Here is a 21220-nt window from a genome sequence, read left to right as displayed (position 1 = left end):
TCTTGTTACATGCACACAGGTAATGGTATTCATGTGTTCCTTTGCCTCTCTGAGAAACTGACTTGTTCAAACAACTGGCTGAAGTTCAGAGAGTTTGACCAGGGTTTTATAATTGGAGGGATAGGGGAGATACTATAGGAAAAAAAAAAAAAATAGGTTCCCACTATTCACTGGGGAGTGGAAAGGAGGGCAGTTCAAGTGTGATGATAATTATACAGCGTATTGCCAAGACTAAAATGAAAATACACAGGTCTTTGACATTGTCATTAGATAAGGAGATAGGGAACATTCAATGACAGGCACCCCGTTTCCTATACTCTGTCCTACAAATTCCTACTAGAATGTCTGTATCTTCAGATTTTTTTTTTTTTTTTTGTCTCTCAACATTCAATAAACTCAATAAAATGGATAAAATTACCTTCATTTGGGAAATATAGCTATGGTTTAAAAATCTCATCTCAAATTTGTGCACCAAGAGGGGAAACCTACTTCAATCAAGCTGAGCCAAGTGTGTTGAAATCTTTTTTCAGAAAGTGCCATTGAAAATGTCACAAATGAATCTACCAGTCTCCTTAGCGTTAAGTACAACTGATATGTTCTGGTCTACACTGACTGGAATGACTACTGATTACTTAAACAGGGATCGGTTGCTAGGAGACAATTACTCAATTGCAAGGCTTTCTGCAACCCTGTCTCCCAGAGCTCTTGAGAACTGTCCACATATTTGTCCCAGAGCATTTTGGCAGCATCCTTCTGCACCTTCTGCTGAAAGCCAGTTAATTATGAGTCTTGTAAAGTCGGGTCTTTTAACCACCTGCCTTCATGATCAACGCAACCCACATGCTCAGACTTGAATAACATCATTTGGAATTGACTGCTGTTTTCCCTTTCTTTAATTTACTTTTTTAAAAAAAAATTTTTGTTATGTTTTTATTTTATTTTTGACAGAGACAGAGTGCAGGCAGGGGAGGGGCATAGAGAGAGAGTGGGAGACACAGAATCTAAAGCAGGCTCCAGGCTCTGAGCTGTCAGCACGGAGCCCGACACGGGGCTTGAACTCACGGACTGTGAGATCATGACCTGAGCTGAAGTCGGATGCTTAACCAACTGAGCCACCCAGGCACCCGTTTAATTTACTTTTCTACGCTCCCAAACCTTCACCTTAGGCAACCAGAATGGACCAGAATTAGTGACTGAAACTGAAGTGGGAAATCAATTGGATGTGTGATGAGGTCAGAAGATTACTGAATCTACCAGGAAATTTGCTAAAATGTCCTACGACTTCATGTCAAGGCCCAGAGAACACCTTCCTAGGTCAGCAGCAAAGAGACCGAGAGAAGAGGTCCATTGCAGCCAATCAGGAATGAGTCTGGTCCAAGCACCCGCCATATGAGGGCCCTAAACATACCCTTTGTTTGTCCCTTGAAAGATAAAGTGTCTTGCTTTCTACTGGACATTATCTTTTTTCCCCTTCATTTTCCTTTATTTTGTGGGTACAACACTGCACAAGTTTTCCTTCATACTTATGGAGGGGCCCCAGCTGAGGGCTCCTGTTTTAGGTTCATGCTACCGTGGCAGACAACGACCAGCATTTTTGTACTACTAAAATAGCACAGAATACAATGCAGAGAAGCTTTCCCTCTGAGTGAAAATATTCTGGCTAAAAGACATACTACTTTTTCAGTTTCAGATGTATCAAAGGTTTTAAAATAAAAACCTGTCACAGTTTCGGTTTCTCCCCAGCCTCAGTCCATCTTCTCCCTCGATAGTTGGTAGTTCTGTTCTGAGACACCCTTTCTTGGGAACCAGTCTGCAGCTGCTCTGAGGATGCTCCAGCCGGCACATGATTCACGTAGGAGATAAAGGGCTCCCAGTAAAGCCCAAGAAAAGCCCCCATGCAGATGCCTGGCATGCTTGTGTTCCTAGTAAGATGCACTCTGCTCTCTCCATCATCTCTCTCAGTCATCCTGAAGAATCTTTCTTCTCTCACTCCAGGACACCACGTTTCCCTTCCTACGTCTCTGATTGTCTGCTTGGGATCTTTGTTGTGATCTCTTCTGGTCCACCCTTAGGAGGATCTCCTAAGATGTCCTCTCAAGAAGTGAGAGGTACCATTAGATGTGACTGGAGTGTACGGCATAAAGTTGATTCGCTGGCTATATCAACATGGATAGCCAACGAGCACCAAATCACACGTTTCCCACTAGCGTCACAAAAGTTTGGCTCCTGTTTCAGAAGCTTCTCTGGTCCTTTTTCTGTCAGTGCCATCCTCCAAATTGCTCAGCCTTCCCAGCCCCACTTCTGAGTTGACCGTGTTCGTGACATATAGTAAAAACTTCTAAGGTTCTGGTTAACTGTCAAATCATAGTTATTTACAAACCCTTGTATGTCTAAAGGTTCCATCTATTTCAAAGAGCAGTTCATTTCTGATAACCAACGGATATATAGATTTTTAAAAGTCAGATAAACTATAATGGCTTAAGAAACGAACCCTGCGACAATTACAAGTTAGGCAGCTCTCCTACTAATATTTGCTCCTGGTGACCCATTTGGACCAAGCACAAGAGATATATTAATATACAAAACTCCTTCCACCAATGCAGATAAGGTCTTGGACACACACCAGGGTATGAAGTTAACAAGCAGCTTCAACACGTTCACACACATACACGGACAGGCACTTAGACACACATGTGAACACACGCACACCATGCTGCTTTGCAGGAACAGAGCAGGGTAGACCAGACAGCCTCAAACCAAGACGCCCATCACCTCATGGCATGGCAGATAGCACGGGGACCATGCGTGAGGACAGGACTTCTTATTTTTGTCTCGTCTGGAGAGCACACAGTGTTACCTGCTGTCTTTGGTAGGCAGAGAATGTTCTCTCCAGGTCTTCGAGGTCTAGAATTTTGAAGACTTTTGTATCATCGATTTCGGTCCATACTGTTCCTTCCAGTTTATTCTGCAAACATCAAGTTAATAAGTAATAAATACTAGAGTTTATGGTTATATACAAAAAGAACAGACGTGGTTATTTTTTTAAAAAGTGCTGCCACCCCCAATTTTTCATTCTACCAGATGCTCAAAGTGGTCTGGCTTCAAACAACATGTCATTTATTTCAGCTTTAACACTTAAAGTATCAGAGCTAGTGAGAACCCGAGTCCATACTAAGAAAATGAAATCACTTAACAGTCAGGGCTGTTTCCCTTTTCAGTGACAGCACAGTGAGCTGCTAATGTTATCCATTAGAGGGAAAATCAGAACAAATGGCTTACCTCAGGCAGCTTAGACCAGTTGAAGGATTTCAGGGCATTTGTGGGCTGAGGAATGTTTTTCTTCTTGAGTGCCAGACCCAGTGGAGCACCAGGAGGTGGCATGATCCCCCCTAAGGGAGGAGGCCCTGGGGGAGGAGGAGGGCCGCCTGGAGGAAGGGGCGGGGGTGGAGGAGGAAGCATTCCACCTGGCAGGGGTGGAGGTGGTGGTGGGGGGAGGAGGGACCCTGGGACAGAGGAAGGAAAGGGCCCCCCTGGGGCTCCAGGGGAGGGTCCACCTGGGATCGAAGCACAGACAGCTCTCTGAAAAGGTAAAAATAGGAAAAGAGAAGGTCAGTGGAAGAAGTAAATTCACTGGATGATTCGGAGTCTGAAACTTTGCCTAAAATGTATGTTACAGAGAAATTCACATTTCTGAGAAGATGGGTTTAAAAGGAGCAATAAATCAAATGGGCTTTAGGGTCTTCATGGACTACTGAGTCAGCCCTTTATATGTGGCACATTAGTGCTTGTCTGTATAGCACTCACGTATCCCTCACTTCTTATAGCATCCGAGTTTGGTTTTCATGAAATCAGTTTTCATTTTAAGAAGTTAACGTGGGGGTGCCTGGGTGGCTCAGTTGGTCAAGCGTCTGACTTTTGATTTCGGCTCCGGTCATGATCTCACAGTTGGTGAGTTCGAGTCCTACATCGGGATCTATGCTGACAGCATGGAGCCTGCTTGGGATTCTCTCTCTCTCAAAGTAAACAAATAAAACTTAAAAAAAAAAGTTAATGTAATCTCCTTTGATCTTATTAGAGAATCTGCATTTATTTAAATACACACACCCCCAACCCCTCTCTGCTGCCTGACTTACACGATGGCAGAGGGGGGGAAGTCTTAAAACCATTGGGATAGATCACCTTGGGATACCCAGGCAGAAGCTGTCTGCCTAAGGTAGAGGGGCTCCATGATAAGCGAGGCCCAGCAGCTGCTCAGAAACGAAGACCCGGCCTGTGGCCCCGGCCCTCACCCTGTTCAGCTCGTGGAGCTGTGCTGTGAGATCCGCCACCTGCTGCTTGACTTGCTTATGCTCGCTAGTCTCCTTTTCGAGCTTCTCTTTCATTTTATTTAAGGTCTGCATCATCTCCTCCTTCTCTTGGGTCTTGGCATCACATTCGCGCTCTTTCTTTTCCAATTTCTGTTGCAACTCATTGTGCTCTACACAAGAAAACAACGGGACGTGAAAACAGGGGACTCTTGAAAGCTGAAGTGTTTTTCTCTAAACAGAAAACTGGCTGAGGATGATGTGAGGCTCTTCATTAGGTAAATATTATTCCTCTCCTCTGTCAAAGGGAGCGACTTATGGACTCAGTGGTGTTCGTGCTTGGAGGGGTCTTTAGGTGAAGAACGTTATGGTTAACTACATCTTGTAAAATACTGAAGAAGAGACCCTGAAGTCACAGTCCTGAAGATGGAACACAAGGGTGAGCACCTATTTGTGGAGGATAATGGTGCCCGTTTGGTATTTAATTCAGGATCCTGTCATAAAAATGGCCCTTTAGCCACACTAGGGAAAATGAATATTAAAAAGGCTTCTTTTGACAAATTAGAAATGAGAACCAGAGAAGCCATTGTTTGTTAGCCAGGTTGCTGGCTTGTGTCCAACCAGCAGAGGGCTGAGAGGGAGGATCTTGCTCCCTGGGGATATGCTGATGCCAGACCGCGTCTGTCCCGACACCGAGTCCTCTCTCGCATTCTCCTCTCGGAAGGCTACCTGGACTTGAAGTATTTTATGCTTCTGGCAAATAGTCCTTAAAACTTGTGAAAGCAAATGCTATCAGATTCTCAGCATTAAAGACTTTAAGGGCAGAGCATGACAATCGCCACAATATGGGGAGAAAAATATTAGCTCTCAGCTGTAGTTTTACTAACTTCCCAATCCTGCTCTAATGGAACGAGGCATCCAATGGAGCCCAATGTTTACTTACATTGCCAATATGCCTGCTGACTCCAGCCCTTGCGGGAGTGAGGAGCTTTGGGAAAGAGGACTAATGAAGTTGAGGCTGCAGGTTTTTATTTCAAATACTTGGCCCCAATTCCTACTCTTTTCATAAAGTAAACCCACGAGAGATATAACCCACTGGGGCTGAGCTACACAGAATTGGTCTCTATTTCTGAATCTGATAACACATTTAAATTCTTGCTTTCTCCATCTCTTACTTTTTCTTTCCTGAGTTTGCAGAGAAGAGTTCACGCCATTGAAAGCCTTGAATTCTACCAGTCTTGAAGTTAAGGTGACCACTATTCATTCTGTGAATGAACGCATCCCTGACTTCTTCGGCGACACGTCTGAAACCCACTTCACTGTATCCCATTTTCCTTCTTCTGTCTCCACGTCATTCTTCTTTCACAATTCTAAGACTTGAGACTCTTACGACCCGTCATTAAGCTTTGACAAATCCTGCTGTGCCTCAGAACCACCTCAGAGATTTTAACATTTCAGGAGCCCCGGACCCCATTTCTGGGAGTGTCTTCTACAGGTCAGGGACAGGGCTTAGGGATTTGTTTTCAAACGCTCCTTAGATGATTCTGATGTAATGCCAGGTTTGGGAAGCTACAGCCTAAAAGGATTCTCCCTACAAAGGCGTTCATTTACCATCCATTTGCTAAGATCTTCTTGAACACTTACTACTGACTATGCCATAGTAAAGAGAATTCTCCACCTTTCAGGGCCAGAGAACTCCCATCTCCTCACAGCCTCCACCCTCCGATTCATCATCGTGTGCCCTTTTTGATACAGCCTTGCTACTTGAAGACTTCAGAAAAGAATTAATTTTATCTACAGTATCTCCTCTTTTACACTCCACCTGTGACCTCACGTTAAACCATCCTGTTCCGCCCACTGACCTTGGCCATTATTTCTCATCCCACCTCAGCTGCCTAAATCTACCATAGTCCCTATCATTTATAGTGCAATCAATATGGCACTATGTTAAAGTCCTTATATTTGTTTTGTCCTTTAATCTTTGCAACAGCCCTGCAAGTCAGATATAATCTTCAGCTTATAGAGGGGGAGGGTGGAGAAGAGGAGTCTGCATGCCTATGCATGCAGTCAGTGAGGAATGGAGTTGAGACTCAGACCCAGAGCCCAGTGCAGGGCCTGACACATAGAGGAGTTCAACAAGCCTGCACTGAGTGACCGCCTGAATGACTCCAAAGCTTCTGTCCTGGGTGTGCTCCTTAGCTTGCACACCCACATCCCTGTGCTCTATGTTTTCCCCCAAAGTATCACCTGACCATTTTCTCTTCGGTATCACCTCTCTTCACCCCAAGTTTTGGTCAGTGTTTCTATTCTTTCTACAGCAGCTTCTGGAATCTATTTATAAAACGGTATACAGCAACCTCACCTGTGTGAGAGCAATCTGAATTCATATACGGAACTTCTAATATAGGTGCACTGCGTGTCTGGTATTTTCTGCTACCAGTGGTGGCCCTGCTTTTCTGCTCCACGGAAAAGGACAAATGTGATGAGGGAAAAGGAAATGCTTTGGCATCTCTTAGACCCTCTTTTCAACGCACTAAATATCGGGGGTGAGTGCTATTGTGTGTCACTGGCTGTGACTAAGTAAGTTGGACAAGGAAAAGGAAGTCAGTTGGCCAGCAGAGCGAAAGAGCAGAGGCCGGGAACAGGACTGTTTTCATAAGACGGCCGACTTCAAGTTGCAAGCATTTGGAAGGGAGAGGGGGACTTCTATCCATTCTGTGAGTGGCTGGCACAGTGATGGGTACAAATGACTCTCCCATCATTTGATGCTGAGTGTTAAGACCAAAGACATGCTCAAGTACTCACCAAGAGCTGCCCTAGTTAGGTCTCATAATGCCTGTATCTACAATGATCGGTGATTTTCTATATGATTTCTCTTTTTATAACGGGTGCCAAACAAAGGTCATGTGGAGAATTGGGCTGCTGAAACCAGGTGGCCTGGGTTTCTGTTAAAATTCTGGGTAGTCCCCCTTAAAACCTAGTGTGCTTTAAAGAGCAGTTACAGAGTGGGGGGAGGGCTGGCAGGAGTGGTAGTTAAGAAAATTTGAGTTAATGAATGCCAAACAGCAAATGCTACAACCTTTTCAAAAAAAATTTACATAATTATAATAAAAGGATAAAATATCTGGCAATCAGCATGACAATTAAAATAGCTGATTCGAGAGAAAACAGGGCAAAATGCCCTTAAGACACAGAAAAAGAAAGGCTGTTGGATGCATTCAAGTCAGTAAGAAATATCAGTGCAAGTTTCTAAAATATACAGAAAGCAGAGTTGCCCAATAACCAAATACGCGGCCGTTTCTCTCATTGGGTCCTCACTATTTACCTTTTCTCATTTTTTCCGCTTGTTCTTTCCACTGCTTAACTTCATTTTCATTGACCAACCTGTATGATAGTCAAAAGAGCATTCATTACAAAAACATAAAAGGCCCGTTGCCAAAATGCATGCTCTTCTAGGTACAAAAATAGTCCTCTGCAGAAAAATCCTCAGCATGCTTGAAACCCATTTAAACCCAGATGTTACTCAGATACATTACATATGTATATATAGGCGCTCATATTTGACCTCTAGAACATTTCGGTTCTCCCAGCTGCTATTTTAAAGTAGGATAAAGTAAACGCCTTACATTGTGACTATCATCTCACAGACAGCAAAATCAGAAACTTACATTCGTACGACATTCTTAATGTTAAAGTTTTCCAAAGGCGTGGTGTCAGGGTCCTGTCCTTTGTCATTCTGAATAACTATCTGCTGTATAATCCTATCTAGTAGCAGCCAGTACTGAACGGTGTTGCCGCTTCTCTTGTCTAAAAAAGAAAAGAAGGGTGGAAAAATACTTCATGTTGTTTCTAAACTAGGATGAATATGTTTCAACAGCGGTCACCCGCCAGAGCCACAGAACCAGAGATGTTTATAACATCTGCACCAGCACTTCCCAAAGTTTCTGGAATTCTGACATGCGATGATCATTTACATGATTGAGAGGCACTTTCTACCCCTTTCTAAATGTGTTGCAAGGCATATATTTATTTTTTAAATCAAAGTAAGTTTTAATTCATTTCATTTTTAGAATGTCATAATACCCCTTAAGCTGCGTGGAGACACGTTGGACTGTCACAAAAGCAAGGTTTGGAATCCCTGGTGTGCACCCAAGCTAATCAGCGCTGCTCAGAAGACAGAGCCCTTTGGATGATATCCAAACATTCAAAAACACACATGTAAGTCACAAACACACTCACAAGGCATTTGGAGGCAGTGGTGCAGGATGGACATGAAGTGAGGGTAAGCTTCACTATGGGTCAGCCTCTTCCTGGTCAGCTCAAACATCTGAGTCGCACTTTTTGTGTCTATGTGAACCTATTCCGTATGAAAAAGAGATCTAAGTCAACACCCGGTATCCTCAATAGCTGCAACGCAAGGTAAGCAAATCCAAGGCACGCACGGCTAATCCTGCCACTTAGGTAGCAAAACAAAACCCGGATTTTGCTTTTCGGTTGTACCGGTCCATGTCAACTCAACACACGTTACGGCAAGGGAAGCCCATGAGTTCATGAGTTAAATCTGAATAATTGTGACCATACGTACCAGTTCAAATCTTTTGGCAAATTCTAGTTCATCTTCATTTCTGAGCATTTCGAAAAAATCTAAATGCCTGAAATCCAATAAGAGAGAAGCTATTAAAAGTAGAATGTCCTACAAACACAAGCACACAGGAATCAGGACATTAATACTAAGGCCTTTCCTAAATTGTCAGAGATAGCTCTAAAAGAAGTAAGACAAAATTGTGAATGCCTTTGCTTAACTATGTTCGAAGGAAAAAAGATACTGAGTGAGATCACAGTAAGACAAGCTTCAAAGCCTAGGATGCCTAGTACACATTAGATAATTCATAAATGTTTATCAAATTCCAACAAAACCAAGTCCAGCTTCTGCTCACAGACTTCTTTTATGGAAAAAGCAAATCCACTTGCCTGACTGATGAATTAAGATCACAAAAGAAATATTCATGCCATTCACCTATTCATTCAAATATTTATGGAGTCCCTACTATGTATTTTAGCAACTGGGGATAATAAGTTTTATGAAGACAAATGTATCAGAGTAAAGGGAATAAAGAATAATGGGAGGTAAGGTGAGTGGTGGACACACACTGGCTGGAACAGGTCTCTTGGAAGGGAGCAATAAGCAATTTGGACATCTGTAGGAAGATCTTTTAATGCTGAGCAAATACCAAGTACAAAGGCCCTGAGGCAAGAGTATTTTGACATGTTCACAGAATATCAAAGAGTGCATGAACGAGGTAGGAGAGCAGTAGAAGAGATCTGAGAGCTGGTGGGAGATCTTAGAAATGGTAAAATGATTGCAAACAAGAGCAAATGAATAAGAAAGTGAAAATTAACTAATGCCTATCAAGGTGCCTCCAAGTTTTATAGTCAATTTTCATAATAGCCCATAAAACATAGTTGTCATCATCATCATCATATATCTTAGGAAAAAAAACAAAACAAAACAAAACAAACAACAGGAAGATTCAGAAAGATTGAGTAACTTGACCAGAATATAGAGCAAGTGAAAGAGGTAAGACAAGAATGTGGGTTCAGCCTGATGCCAGAACCCACATGAGGTTCTCCACACAATGTGCTGCTTCCTTCACAGAGAAAGTCTTAATATAAAAGCATCATAGTTGAACTAACAGTCTGGGGCCAGCTCCTTATGCTACACAAAGCTCACATGTAGTTCACAGGCTAGTGCTACACATACGGAAAAAGCTTGAGAATGATCTCAGATGAGAACAGTCTGACTTACCTATCTAATGTTGAATTTTCATGTTCCCTTAATTTATCTATTACAGGTTGAATTCCTAACATCAGAAATTCATAGCGAAGATGAAGTCTAAAGTCCAAACTTTCCTGAAAGTGAAAGGGTGATAAAATACATATTTATGCTTTTTGGACTACATAGTAATCTTTTTTTTTTTTTTAACATTATTCTTCAATAATACATGTTTTCAATAGCAGTATGGAAGGTTCTTACCACCCCAGCGCCTTGGCTCAGCACTGCGTTGATGAAGGACATGATGGCAGTCTTGAGACTCACTTCATCTCGATACCGCCCTGTGCTTTTATCCAAGTCATTGATTAATGTCTACCAAGGACACAAATATAGAAACAAAGGACTGAATCACTAATTGTACATTCATTTTATTAATTCTTATACTCAGAAGTAAATTTTTAAAAATCTCGTGTTTAGTCAGAATTACATGGATCTATAGAAAGCCATCTTTTATTTTTAAAATTAGTTCAAAAAACTCTTTCAAAATTCCTACATCACATACATCCATATATGTATGTATGTGTGTGTGTGTGTGTATATATATACACACACACACACAAAATACATATTTTGTCTGCTTTGTCAACTCAGCTCTTTATATTTGAGCATAAATATGGTGACATAATCCCACTGTATATATTAATACTAAATCAAGAATGGTAACCTATAAAAATTTCAGGGAACACTGCATTTCATGGAATCAAAAGATATATGCTACATGATGTGTAGAAAGCAGGGCCACATTTTCAAGTTCAGTAAATCTAAAATCCCAGATTGATTAACTATAGAAAGCATCTTCTACTCTGGTACTAAAACCCAAAAGGACAGAAAGACTGGAAGACATAGTGTGAGTAATCATCACAGGGGGAAATAAGTCATGTTCCCCTTCAGGGCCAGGAAGGCAGCTGTCAAAAGGGGTGAGTGACCAAGTGGCAAGGGAGCATGCCCACCTGAAAGCGGGTTCTTTCACTGGCATACTTCTGGTAGTGCAGCATGGCCTGCAGAACCTTCTTGTGACCCCCGGGAACCAGGCACACGGCGCCCAAGATTTCCAGCACGGCCACCTTTGTTTTAATGTTCTCTGTGCTCAGACTCTGAGCAATCACGTTTATACTCTCAGAGTGAGCCAGGACATGAGCCCGGCCTTGAGAGTTGTTCATTAGCGCCTTTATACAACCAATGAGAGAGGTATGTATTCGAGACTCTGAGGTCTCGTAGTCCATGGTCTTTAGAAAGTTGAGAATACATGACAGGCCATCCAAGTCAATGAATCTGGTTACAAACCTGTCAGGAGAAGAAGGTTAAAATGTATCAGACTTCAGTTTATTTGGAATTTTCTAATAGCCCTTAATGGAAAAGTTTTGCAGGGACAGGAGGAAGGAAGACATAAGTCCTGAGCACCAAAGATCTACACTGATGAAGTCTTCTTAATTCCTGGCCTCTTCCTCTGCACAAACCCAATGGTCAGGTCTCTCATAAAGGTAAAATAATCTCTATTTGAGATACAAAGATCTTAGCTGATACAAAGAACCAATTAACAGATCATACAACCATAGAAACTCAGGAACAGGAAGACACTCAGAATATGTGTCTTAAGTTAAAGTCATCTGCTGATCCCGTGTTGTTATAGCATTCAGCCCCTAGATACCTTTACGTTAACCCCTGACCCATATCAATGAATGTCAAAGAGCATCCTTAAATTCTAGAATTTTTGCTTGTCAAAAGATGAAAATCTATATTATTAACATTCTGCAGCAAATCTCTTCTTTTGTAGGACATGCTGCTGGAATCCCAATATATAAAATAATAGCAATTCTTTGTCACTGCTCATTAATTTAATTGACGTCTATAGTGCTTATTTACTGTAAAGTCAGTGAGAATAATTCACAATATGCATATGCATTTGAAGTCTCTGAAAATTTCAGAAGTAACACAACTTGCTTATACGACTGCACCAGAAATTTCCAAATTTATTTTGCCTTGGATATCCATTAACATCTGAGAATGCAAAACACACACAAATAGGGAAACATTGATGTAGTTAGGATTGGCTAGAAAACCTGTGTCACACAACTACACAGAATTTTTGATAAGTCAATAGGTTTCTCTTAGTATTTTATAGTTAAATAAAGAAAATGTAATCTTTATTTTTCCAGCCATTTCATGCAATCACACAACCCAGATGGAGCCCAATTGGTTGAATCAATTGGCTTCTTTCATAGCACCTATGTTAATGAAATGTAACTAGAAACACCCCAACATCTCACCAAACCTAATTAATGGAAAATGAAGGCGTAGGAGACACACAGAAAAGGCTGACTACCTATCATGGTTTTGTTTTTTTTTTTGTTGTTTTTTTTTTTTTTTGAGAGAGAGAGAGAGACAGAGCGAGAATAGGGGAGGGGCACAGAGAGAGGGAGACACAGAATCTGAAGCAGGCTCCAGGCTCTGAGTTGTCAGCACAGAGCCTGACACAGGGCTGGAACTTACAAACCTGTGAGATCATGACCTGAGCGGAAGTCAGACGCTTAACTGACTGAGCCACCCAGGTGCTCCCATCATTTTTTAGTAACAGTTTTATTGAGATATAACTCACAAGCCATAAAATTCATACTTTCAAATGTACAATTCAGTGATATGCAGAGATGTACAACCATTGACATCATCTGATTAAAAAATTTAAAAAATTTTTTTTAATCTTTATTTATTTTTGAGAGAGAGAGACACAGAGTGCAAGTAGAGGAGGAACAGAGAGAGAGGGAGACACAGAATTCGAAGCAGGCTCTAGGCTCTGAGCTGTCAGCATAGAGCCCGATGCGGGGCTTGAATTCATGAACCATGAGATCATGACCTGAGGTGAAGTCAGATGCTTAACCAATTGAGCCACCCAGGCATCCCCCCCAATTTTTTTTAATGTTTATTTATTTAAAATTTTTGTTTAAGTTTACTTATTTTTGAGAGAGAGAAAGAGAGCACGAGAGGGGAGGGGCAGAGAGTAAGAGGGAGACCCAGAATCTGAGAAGCAGGCTCCAGGCTCTGAGCTGTCAGCACAGAGCCTGATGCGGGGCTGGAACCCACAAACTGTGAGATCATGACCTGAGCTGAAGTCAGATACTTAACCAACTAAGCCACCCAGGCACCACAATGTTTGTTTATTTTTGAGAGTGTGAGAGAGAGAGAGACAGAGCATGAGCAAGGGAGGGGCAGATAGAGAAGGAAACACAGAATCTGAAGCAGGCTCCAGGCTCTGAGCTGTCAGCACAGAGCCCAATGCAGGGCTCAAACTCACAGACTGCGAGGTCATGACCTGAGCTGAAGTCGGACACTTAACCGACTGAGCCACCCAGGCGCCCTGACATCATCTGATTTTAGAACACTCTAATCATCCCCAAAAGACCATTTCCCCCTCACCCCAATCCTAAGCAACCACTAATCTTTCTGTCTGTATGGATTGGCCTTTTCTGGATCTTCCGTATAAATGGAATCATATACTATGTTGCCTTCTGTATATCTGGCTTCTTTCGCTTTGCATAAATATTTTCAAGGCTCATCCATGTTGTAGCATGTATCAATATTCTATTCTATTTCTAATAGAATATTCTATTCTATTTCTATTGTATTCAGGGCCAAATAATATTCCATTGTATGGATATATCACATTCTATTTATCCATTTATGAGCTGATAGAATTTGGGTTGTTTCTACTTTTTGGCCATGAGGAATACTGCTAACATGAACACTCCTGCATGGGTGTTTGTGAGACAGGTTTTCATTTCCCTTAGCTATATACTGAGGAATAGAATTGTCAGATGATACGGCGATACTACATTTAACAGTACGAGCGACTGCCCCACTGTTTTCCAAAGTGGCTGAACCATTTTACATTCCCACCAGCAGTGTACCTGCAACGAATACTTGCTAGTCTCTTTTTTTATTTTAGCCATCTTAACAGCTGTCTGAATATCTTCTAATTGAAGAAAATCAATTCATTCAATGTTCAACGATTAAAGTATTTCACTTATGTTCAATTGCATGCATTTAAGACATCCTTGAAAGTTTGGCTATTTCAGGAAAAAAGAAGAAAGAAGGGTACAAAAGAAGAAAAAAAGAAGAGTGATAAGTAGCACATGCTACCCAGAAAAGAATTACCTCATTGGTTTTGTCCTCAGTGCTGTTTTCAAACTCTCTATAGTTTTACTTCTCTCTTCTTCCTCTTCCTTCTCTAAAGCCAGGAGAGATTTTCTCTATGCAAAGAAAATCGAAGTTACCTCTTCAAATTCTATGATTTAGTTAGGGTCCAAGCAAGACAAGCCTACAGATTACATGCTATTATCACTTTTAAGACAAATAAATAAGTAATAAATCTATAATCAAGATAATTACAAAACCAAAATATAGAGTAAAAGTACTAAGAATTTCAGATTTATTATCTCTGCTAGAAGTTCTTTCAAATCATAAAGCTTTAAGAAACATTTAGAAATCTTTGGTACAGATTGCAGTTTGTCTGACTATAGTTGTAAATGACTCTGTAACTACACTCTAATGAGGATATAACTATTTATATTTTATAGAAAGAGGATTGGGCCTGCAGTTAAATACAGTATTCTGGCAACTAAAGTTAGTAACATTATCACACTATCAAACCAAGGCAATATGTGTAATCCTCAAGCCAAAAAGTGTAATCTTTTACACTTTGTCACATTAAATTATTTAAGGGCAATGAACTCTGATATGATACTAAGTTGGACAATTCCTTCAGACTAAGATTTAAGCTTTAGAAATGATTCAACACCATTTGGAAATTTGGCTACAGAGTGTGTGTGGGTGGGTAGGTGGGGGGTGGGGGGGGGTGGGGGGGGTGGTGGTGGAGGAGGAGGAGGAGGAGGAGGAGGAGGAGGAGGAAGAGGAGTGTGTTTACGCTTTCCCTACACAGGGATCTTTTGAGCAGTGCTTCCCAAACTTTAACGTGGACACGAATTATCCGGGGACCTTGTTAAAATGTGGGTTCTGACATGGTATGTCTGGAGTGAAGCCCGTGGTGCTCCATTGCTGACTAGTTTCCATGTGGTGCTGATGCTGCAGGTATATATGGACCTCACTTTGAAGAATGAGGCACAAGGAAGCAGACCTCGGCTGACATCACGGCCATGGATGCCAGTCAAGTTTATACTTGTTAAACAGTCTTTTCTAGTCCTTTGAGTCCATGATCACTCAGTTGTACTAAAAGTATCCCCAAATCTTAATGGCCTCAGGTATACTCCACCCACAGAACCACTGGTTCCTTGTCTTCATCCTATTCTGAACATGTGCTTTTCTAATTCAGTCTCCCTACCTGTTTCTAATTCTGATTAAGTGCATGGCTGGGAAACAGTCTGGAGTATTGCTTGGGGGTGGGTGGGGGGGGACGAGGTGGAGGGAGGTTGGCTCTTATCCATGTGTCTCAATGATCCAGTCTCTCCCTTTCTTTCAGGATCACAAATCATCAAAGGGTGGCTTTACTTACTTCTTTTAAGTTAATAGTATCAGCACTGAGTAACTAAATGTTAACTGAAGCCTAAATTTGACTTCATGACTAGGAGGGGGTAAACCTCCAAACAAACAAATGTATCAGTATCATTTAAGGCAACTGAAATAAAAATCCGTAAAATCTTGTTTTTCAAACTGGTTATTGTTTCTGCTGACACCGTCCTCTTGCTTGGTGATGCGCCTAGACAGCTGTGACCAATGGATGGTAGGGGAAGAGGCAATGTGCAGAAATAGCCAATAAATTTCTTCAGAGCTCTAGGAGACGTATTCCCTGGAAAATTCAGCATGAATCCAGCCAAGTATGTTTAATCCCCTAAGGCAAAGCTGAACTTGTTTAGACTCTTAAGCAATCACTTTTTGAATCTGCAGCTCAGAATAAAGCCGTTCATGAACATCACCGCTCGTTCCTAAACTTAATCACACAGAGACATACATTTCTTATTATGGTTCACTAATTCTAAAGAAAGATGTATGTATTTACTCTTTTAACAATCTTGGAGAGGGTGAAACATCTGAATGAAGACAGACTACATTAAGTCTCTCCCTAGTAGAGCTGGGAGATTTATGAAAAGTCAAGAAAATTAAATTGGAATTTCCTTTCCCAGTATAAGGACCATTACCTTCCTCTCAAAACAGAGGTGACATACTCTTTTCTGCATGTGATGCAATTAGATTTGATTCTAAGACTGTGTTTGTTGTACTGAGAAAACTGAGGATATGTAGATGGACGTGTCGCTGTAATGTGACTTTTCAACATAATTTATATAAAGTTGAAAGTTTTCAAGCTTCACATGTAGGAAGAAGGCTTGGTTTGCAGCTTTTTGTAGAAAAAGAAGCTACGCCCACCTTTCTAAAGATGGCTGCCAGGCTAAACATCTAGTGTGCACCTTGGTCTACACAGCCCAGGCTTGTGGTAGCCTCCTGGGGTGCTCTATGCACTTACCAAATCCCTGCTCACTTGAGAAGTGGGCAAAAGACAAAGTGTGTGCTGGCAGAGGATGTTCTGATGAAGGCTACTAAGCTGTACATTGGAACATGCAAATCTGAGAAAGATGGACAAACCAAGCACAGAAATCATTCTTGGCTGGGAGTCTGGAACCAAGCTCCTGTTTGAGACATTTCACTGGTATGAAGTCAATAAGCCAGTCGGCTAAGCACGCTGCATTTCACCTCACATCTTCCTCCTTGAGAGTGCAGAGGAGAAGCCACATACAAAGGAGGGCCAGGTCCTTCTCGAACCTGTTGGGCTGTACTTTTATGACACTGTTTTTCACTCTTTAAAAGCCAACCGATCACTCAGGGGTCCTTTCAAGAACAAAGCATTCTTGTGAAGAGGCTTACGTAAAGTAACTGAACTTGTTCCACAAACGGCTTCGCAGACCAGTAAGTGCTGCAGTTCTCGACCTGGACAGTTCATCAGACTCTGGAGGCATTAACGGAAACAGATGCCTGCCCCACCTCAGCAAAGTTGGAGGTGGGGTGGGGGTGGGGGAGGGTGGGATCACCAGGCCTCTGGTACTTGCCAAAGGGTTTTCAAACTGAATTAGTGAGAGGCAAATTAGAAAGGAATCTGTGAGCTCAGACTGATAGGTTTAAATTCCAGCTCTACTGTTTCCTAATTAGATGACCTTGGGCAAGGTAACCTTTCTCCAAGTCCTGACTCCTTATCTATCAACAGCACTTATAGCACTGGGTGCTTATAAGGATTTAAAACAACATATAAAGTGCCTGTTATACTGCCTGTCACATGCTTCACACTCAATGGCAGTAGCTGCTGTTGATGCCAAAGACAATGGATGATAACAACGTGGATAATGCCCCTCCAACAAATCTCTAAGCTAGAAAGCTGCCAGGCCAGCTGCCAGGCCATGAAAGGATATGGAAGGATATGGAAGAGCTGTATGTGTTTCCAGTCCCCAGGGACAATGTCTCGGGCTTTCTGCTGTGTGTGATTGGGACTTCTCCAATACAGTTATCAGAGAGATCAGCCAGAACTATAGGAGGAGGTGGTGGCAACACATTTGGTGAGAAAGACAGAAAATTCAGCATAGGGTTTTTGGTCTCATCAGAACTCCTTGTTCTTTACATATACAGGAGTTCTAAGGTCTCATTGACTCATGAGCTGTTACTGCTTTTTGCCTTTAACCCTAGACAGATGCCAGCTCTGTTCTTAAAGGAGCATTAGAAAGCTTTGTTAGTTGTTAAACAGAAAGAATAGCCAAGTGACTGACGATTTAATTGCCTTGAGACACTCTTGGAGAGGACTTCGGATTAGGAAACAAATATAATTAAAATGTAGATGACTCATGAATGTAGCAAAAGGTTGTCCAAGGAGCTGGCCAAGGGAGAAAGGAGGCTCTTAAAGAAGTGCCTCATATTGGCACATCACAGACCTTCTAGTGCAGGAAATGAGCCAGGCTGACTCCATACAAGGCATGGGTTAAGTCACTAAAGGACAAATTAACCTAACTGCCCCCAAAATTTGAAGGAAAGAAAATGCCATGGTATTTAGTACTTCTCCATTGATAGAAGTGAATTCATTAACGAAGAAGCAACTTCTTCCCTTGTTACATCAAACAATGCTGACTTAATTAGAAAGAAAGACAGCCTGCCCACAGCTCTTTTTTTTCCCCCACTCTAACAGCCAGGAGCAAGAATTGAGAATACAATCTTCACACGCAGGAAATGTAAATGGCTCCTAAATTATTACTGCTTAGGTGATACACAGAAAATCCCTGATGGTCACCACAAGCCTCACATTCTGCTAACATATTCATACAAATGCTGAGATCACCCTTTTCTCATTTCTGCCACTGTGCAGGATGCCTTATCCTGGATGGCTGTGGAGGTTATTTTCTGCTTTTAGACTAGAACTCCTCAGGGCAAAAGCTTAGCAGTTTCTTCTATAATTTATACAGCCCCGTTCACATTTACCAGGCTGTTTATTATTCATTGTGCAACAGCAGAAGTATCTTCAAAGGAAAAACTAGAAAAGAGGAAGTTACTAAAAGTGAAGCCCTCTGAAAGTTTAGTAAAAGTGGGAGTGATTCATATATTCTAGCCAGTTTTTAACGTTTGCAGCAGAAGCAGCAGCAAAATATTAGACAATGTTTTTAAAAATGTCTGCCCTAAGTCTTAAGAAGCTAACTCTCCAAAAAGGCTCAGCGGGAGGAGGAAAGGAAGAGGTAGAGGAAAGTATTTGTCATGGAAGCTATCATTTTGCTTGGATATTATAAACTCAAAGTTGAATCTAACAGAGTGACTCTTAAAATCACGAGACTGTTCCGCCGTGGGCAATCTCCGGTTTTTATCAACATGAGCAGGATTTGAGCTGCTAACACTCAGAGGTTGACGACTCGTTTTCTGCTGCGTATCTTAGCTGGGATCGATAGGTGCCCTTCAAGCTGCTCAGAACGCGGATATTACAGAGACGTCCATGTGATAAAGATGCGTATTTCAGATACTGAGAATGGATTTCAAGCAATTATTTAACCAAAGATTTCCCACGGACATCTCGGCATAATTATTGTGCCTCTTCATTCAACCACCTATTCCATAGACTCCTTTTGTTAATTTAACAGAGTAAAAGAGTACCTGGCTGCCCTGTGAAATCAAGAATCCAGGAACTTAGTTAGGCAAGTCCTCAGTGAAAAGAGAATGGGAGGAGAAGAGAGAAGGAATAGTTTCATTGCATTACCTTTAAATGGCATTAACTTGTAGAATAGTGCTGCTATAACAAAGCTCCAAATGATCGGTAAGAGCAATTGCAAGTTAAAGTTGAACATAAGCCAGAGTTAAGATTACGTTTCCTCTTATAACATTAAACTCACTTGTATTTTAGTGTGTGCTGATTTTATGTAAAACATATTGGAAAAAAATCATTTTGCCAAGTACCACTTCTGCCCTCCTTTCCCCCGCTCCCTGCAGCCGCCACCAACACTGAGTGTTTGGAATGGAGTTTGGAAAGATGATGACATTTGGTAGTTCTTACTCAAGAGAATTTCCGGCGCAATTGTGTGACAAATTTGCATTTTACATTGTGCTACTGAACAGAAAGTATACCTACAGCAGCCATGGAATTGAGCTGATCAATGTAGAATTCAGGCCAACTTGTTGCTCCCTTGTTTTCTTCCTGGTCCTAGATAGAAAGAAAAAAAAGTAACACACAGCCAGATATGTACACACAATGGCCATAAGCACATCTGACTTTCACAGCATCTAGGCAGTGGCCTACATAGAAGACATTAGAAGACAATGAGATTGAAGATATCTGTCTTCAAATGTTGGCTTTAATCAGCTGACTGTCCACTTGGCTAGACACAAGACAGTGCGAAAGTCAGAGTTAGGGGTGACAAGGGGACATTTTCTGAACCATGCATCAAGAGAAATTTACTATTTTATCACTTTTGTAGCGTATATTTTTTAAAAAACTGTAGAACACAGGGCATAAAACACTGTATTAGTTCCAGGTGTACAACGTAGTGATGCGACATTTCTAAACAATACGGAATGGCAACCACAGTAAGTCTAGTTAGCATCTGTCACCACAAAAGTTGTTCCAGTGTTATTGACTGTAGGAGGATTTAAGTGGCAACTCAGCCACGCCATGTTATGATACTGCTTTCCTTCGGGGACACAATAGTACTGGGAAGGGCACAGTGTGTTTTGTGAGGACAAAGGATCTCACAGAGGATCTCTGTGTCACACTGGGGACAGTATTGCTCAATTACATGTCTGGATGAAATCCACAAAAGAAGGAAAGTTGTCTTAAAAAATGACCACAGGATTCGGCCAGTTGTTAATTAAACTTTTTTAGTTAGTTTATTCAGACTCCAGAAGACAGTAAAAATTTCGAAGGGTTTCATTTGATGTAACCAAAACTAGGTACTCCTTCAGATGAGAAGGTAGAACAAAGCCGGACAGTGGATGGGAAGTAGTAAAATGAACACACATTACTCATCTTACAGAACAGGGTGACATGAAGCCAGCACCAGGGCCCTCAGGGCTTCTGTGGATGGCAGCTCCCTGCCAGCCTGAACCCTCACCTCCCCCCAAAATTAGGGGGCTGTGGCTTCGGCTCCACGGCAACACTGAGCTCATCAGAAGACAGCATTGGAGTTGGGGCTTTCCAGGCATGTTTGCAAACCTATGTGGCTGTAAGTCATTTGTGTGATCAAACAGACTCAGAGGGCAATTTCAGTCTTTAGCTTCACATTCAGAGAGCACCTTGGTACAACTGCTATCCCCTGTCCCCTTGGGGAAGGTGCTGGGCCAGGTACATTGCTACAAGACAATGAAGTAGTCACTACCCATTAACTGATGTCAAGAATCTCAGTCCTTGAGATAGCAGTTTCAAGGTGGGACTTTTCATTTCAGTCCTATACTTTATCTCAAAAACACTTTTTCTAAGCAAATCTTTTGAGGCAGGTCTATGGGGTGAGATAAAAGAAATGTCATTTCAAAACTATTCTTTTTTTTAAGTGTATTTATTTGAGAGAGAGAGAGAGAGAGAGAGAGAGAGAGAGAGAGAGGGGCAAAATCTCAAGCAGGCTCTGCG

The 21220-nt window shown here is 41.7% G+C and overlaps 1 protein-coding gene across 4 annotated transcripts in view; it reads right to left on the bottom strand.

The window, feature by feature from the left end:
• Nucleotides 1-21220, bottom strand: part of DAAM1 (dishevelled associated activator of morphogenesis 1) — a 176013-nt gene that overhangs the window by 39021 nt on the left and 115772 nt on the right. For all 4 annotated transcript variants that reach the window (XR_002080635.2, XM_019451663.2, XM_019451666.2 and 1 more), the window contains 12 exons: nucleotides 19730-19801; nucleotides 14287-14381; nucleotides 11088-11421; nucleotides 10339-10449; nucleotides 10111-10214; nucleotides 8890-8956; nucleotides 8544-8661; nucleotides 7973-8111; nucleotides 7630-7688; nucleotides 4290-4477; nucleotides 3280-3579; nucleotides 2858-2965 (listed from right to left, as the gene is read on the bottom strand). Coding sequence is in view for 3 of the 4 variants with exons in the window: in XM_019451663.2 (XP_019307208.1) it covers nucleotides 2858-2965; nucleotides 3280-3579; nucleotides 4290-4477; nucleotides 7630-7688; nucleotides 7973-8111; nucleotides 8544-8661; nucleotides 8890-8956; nucleotides 10111-10214; nucleotides 10339-10449; nucleotides 11088-11421; nucleotides 14287-14381; nucleotides 19730-19801 (1695 nt within the window). In the remaining variant the exon portion in view is untranslated. The remainder of the gene's footprint in view (nucleotides 1-2857; nucleotides 2966-3279; nucleotides 3580-4289; nucleotides 4478-7629; nucleotides 7689-7972; nucleotides 8112-8543; nucleotides 8662-8889; nucleotides 8957-10110; nucleotides 10215-10338; nucleotides 10450-11087; nucleotides 11422-14286; nucleotides 14382-19729; nucleotides 19802-21220) is intronic.

Source organism: Panthera pardus, unplaced genomic scaffold (genome assembly GCF_024362965.1).
Source record: "Panthera pardus isolate Hobbes unplaced genomic scaffold, ASM2436296v1 HiC_scaffold_24, whole genome shotgun sequence".
Lineage (NCBI taxonomy): Eukaryota > Metazoa > Chordata > Mammalia > Carnivora > Felidae > Panthera > Panthera pardus.
Note: the sequence above shows the minus strand (reverse complement) of the source record. Positions and strands in the feature narration are given on the sequence as shown.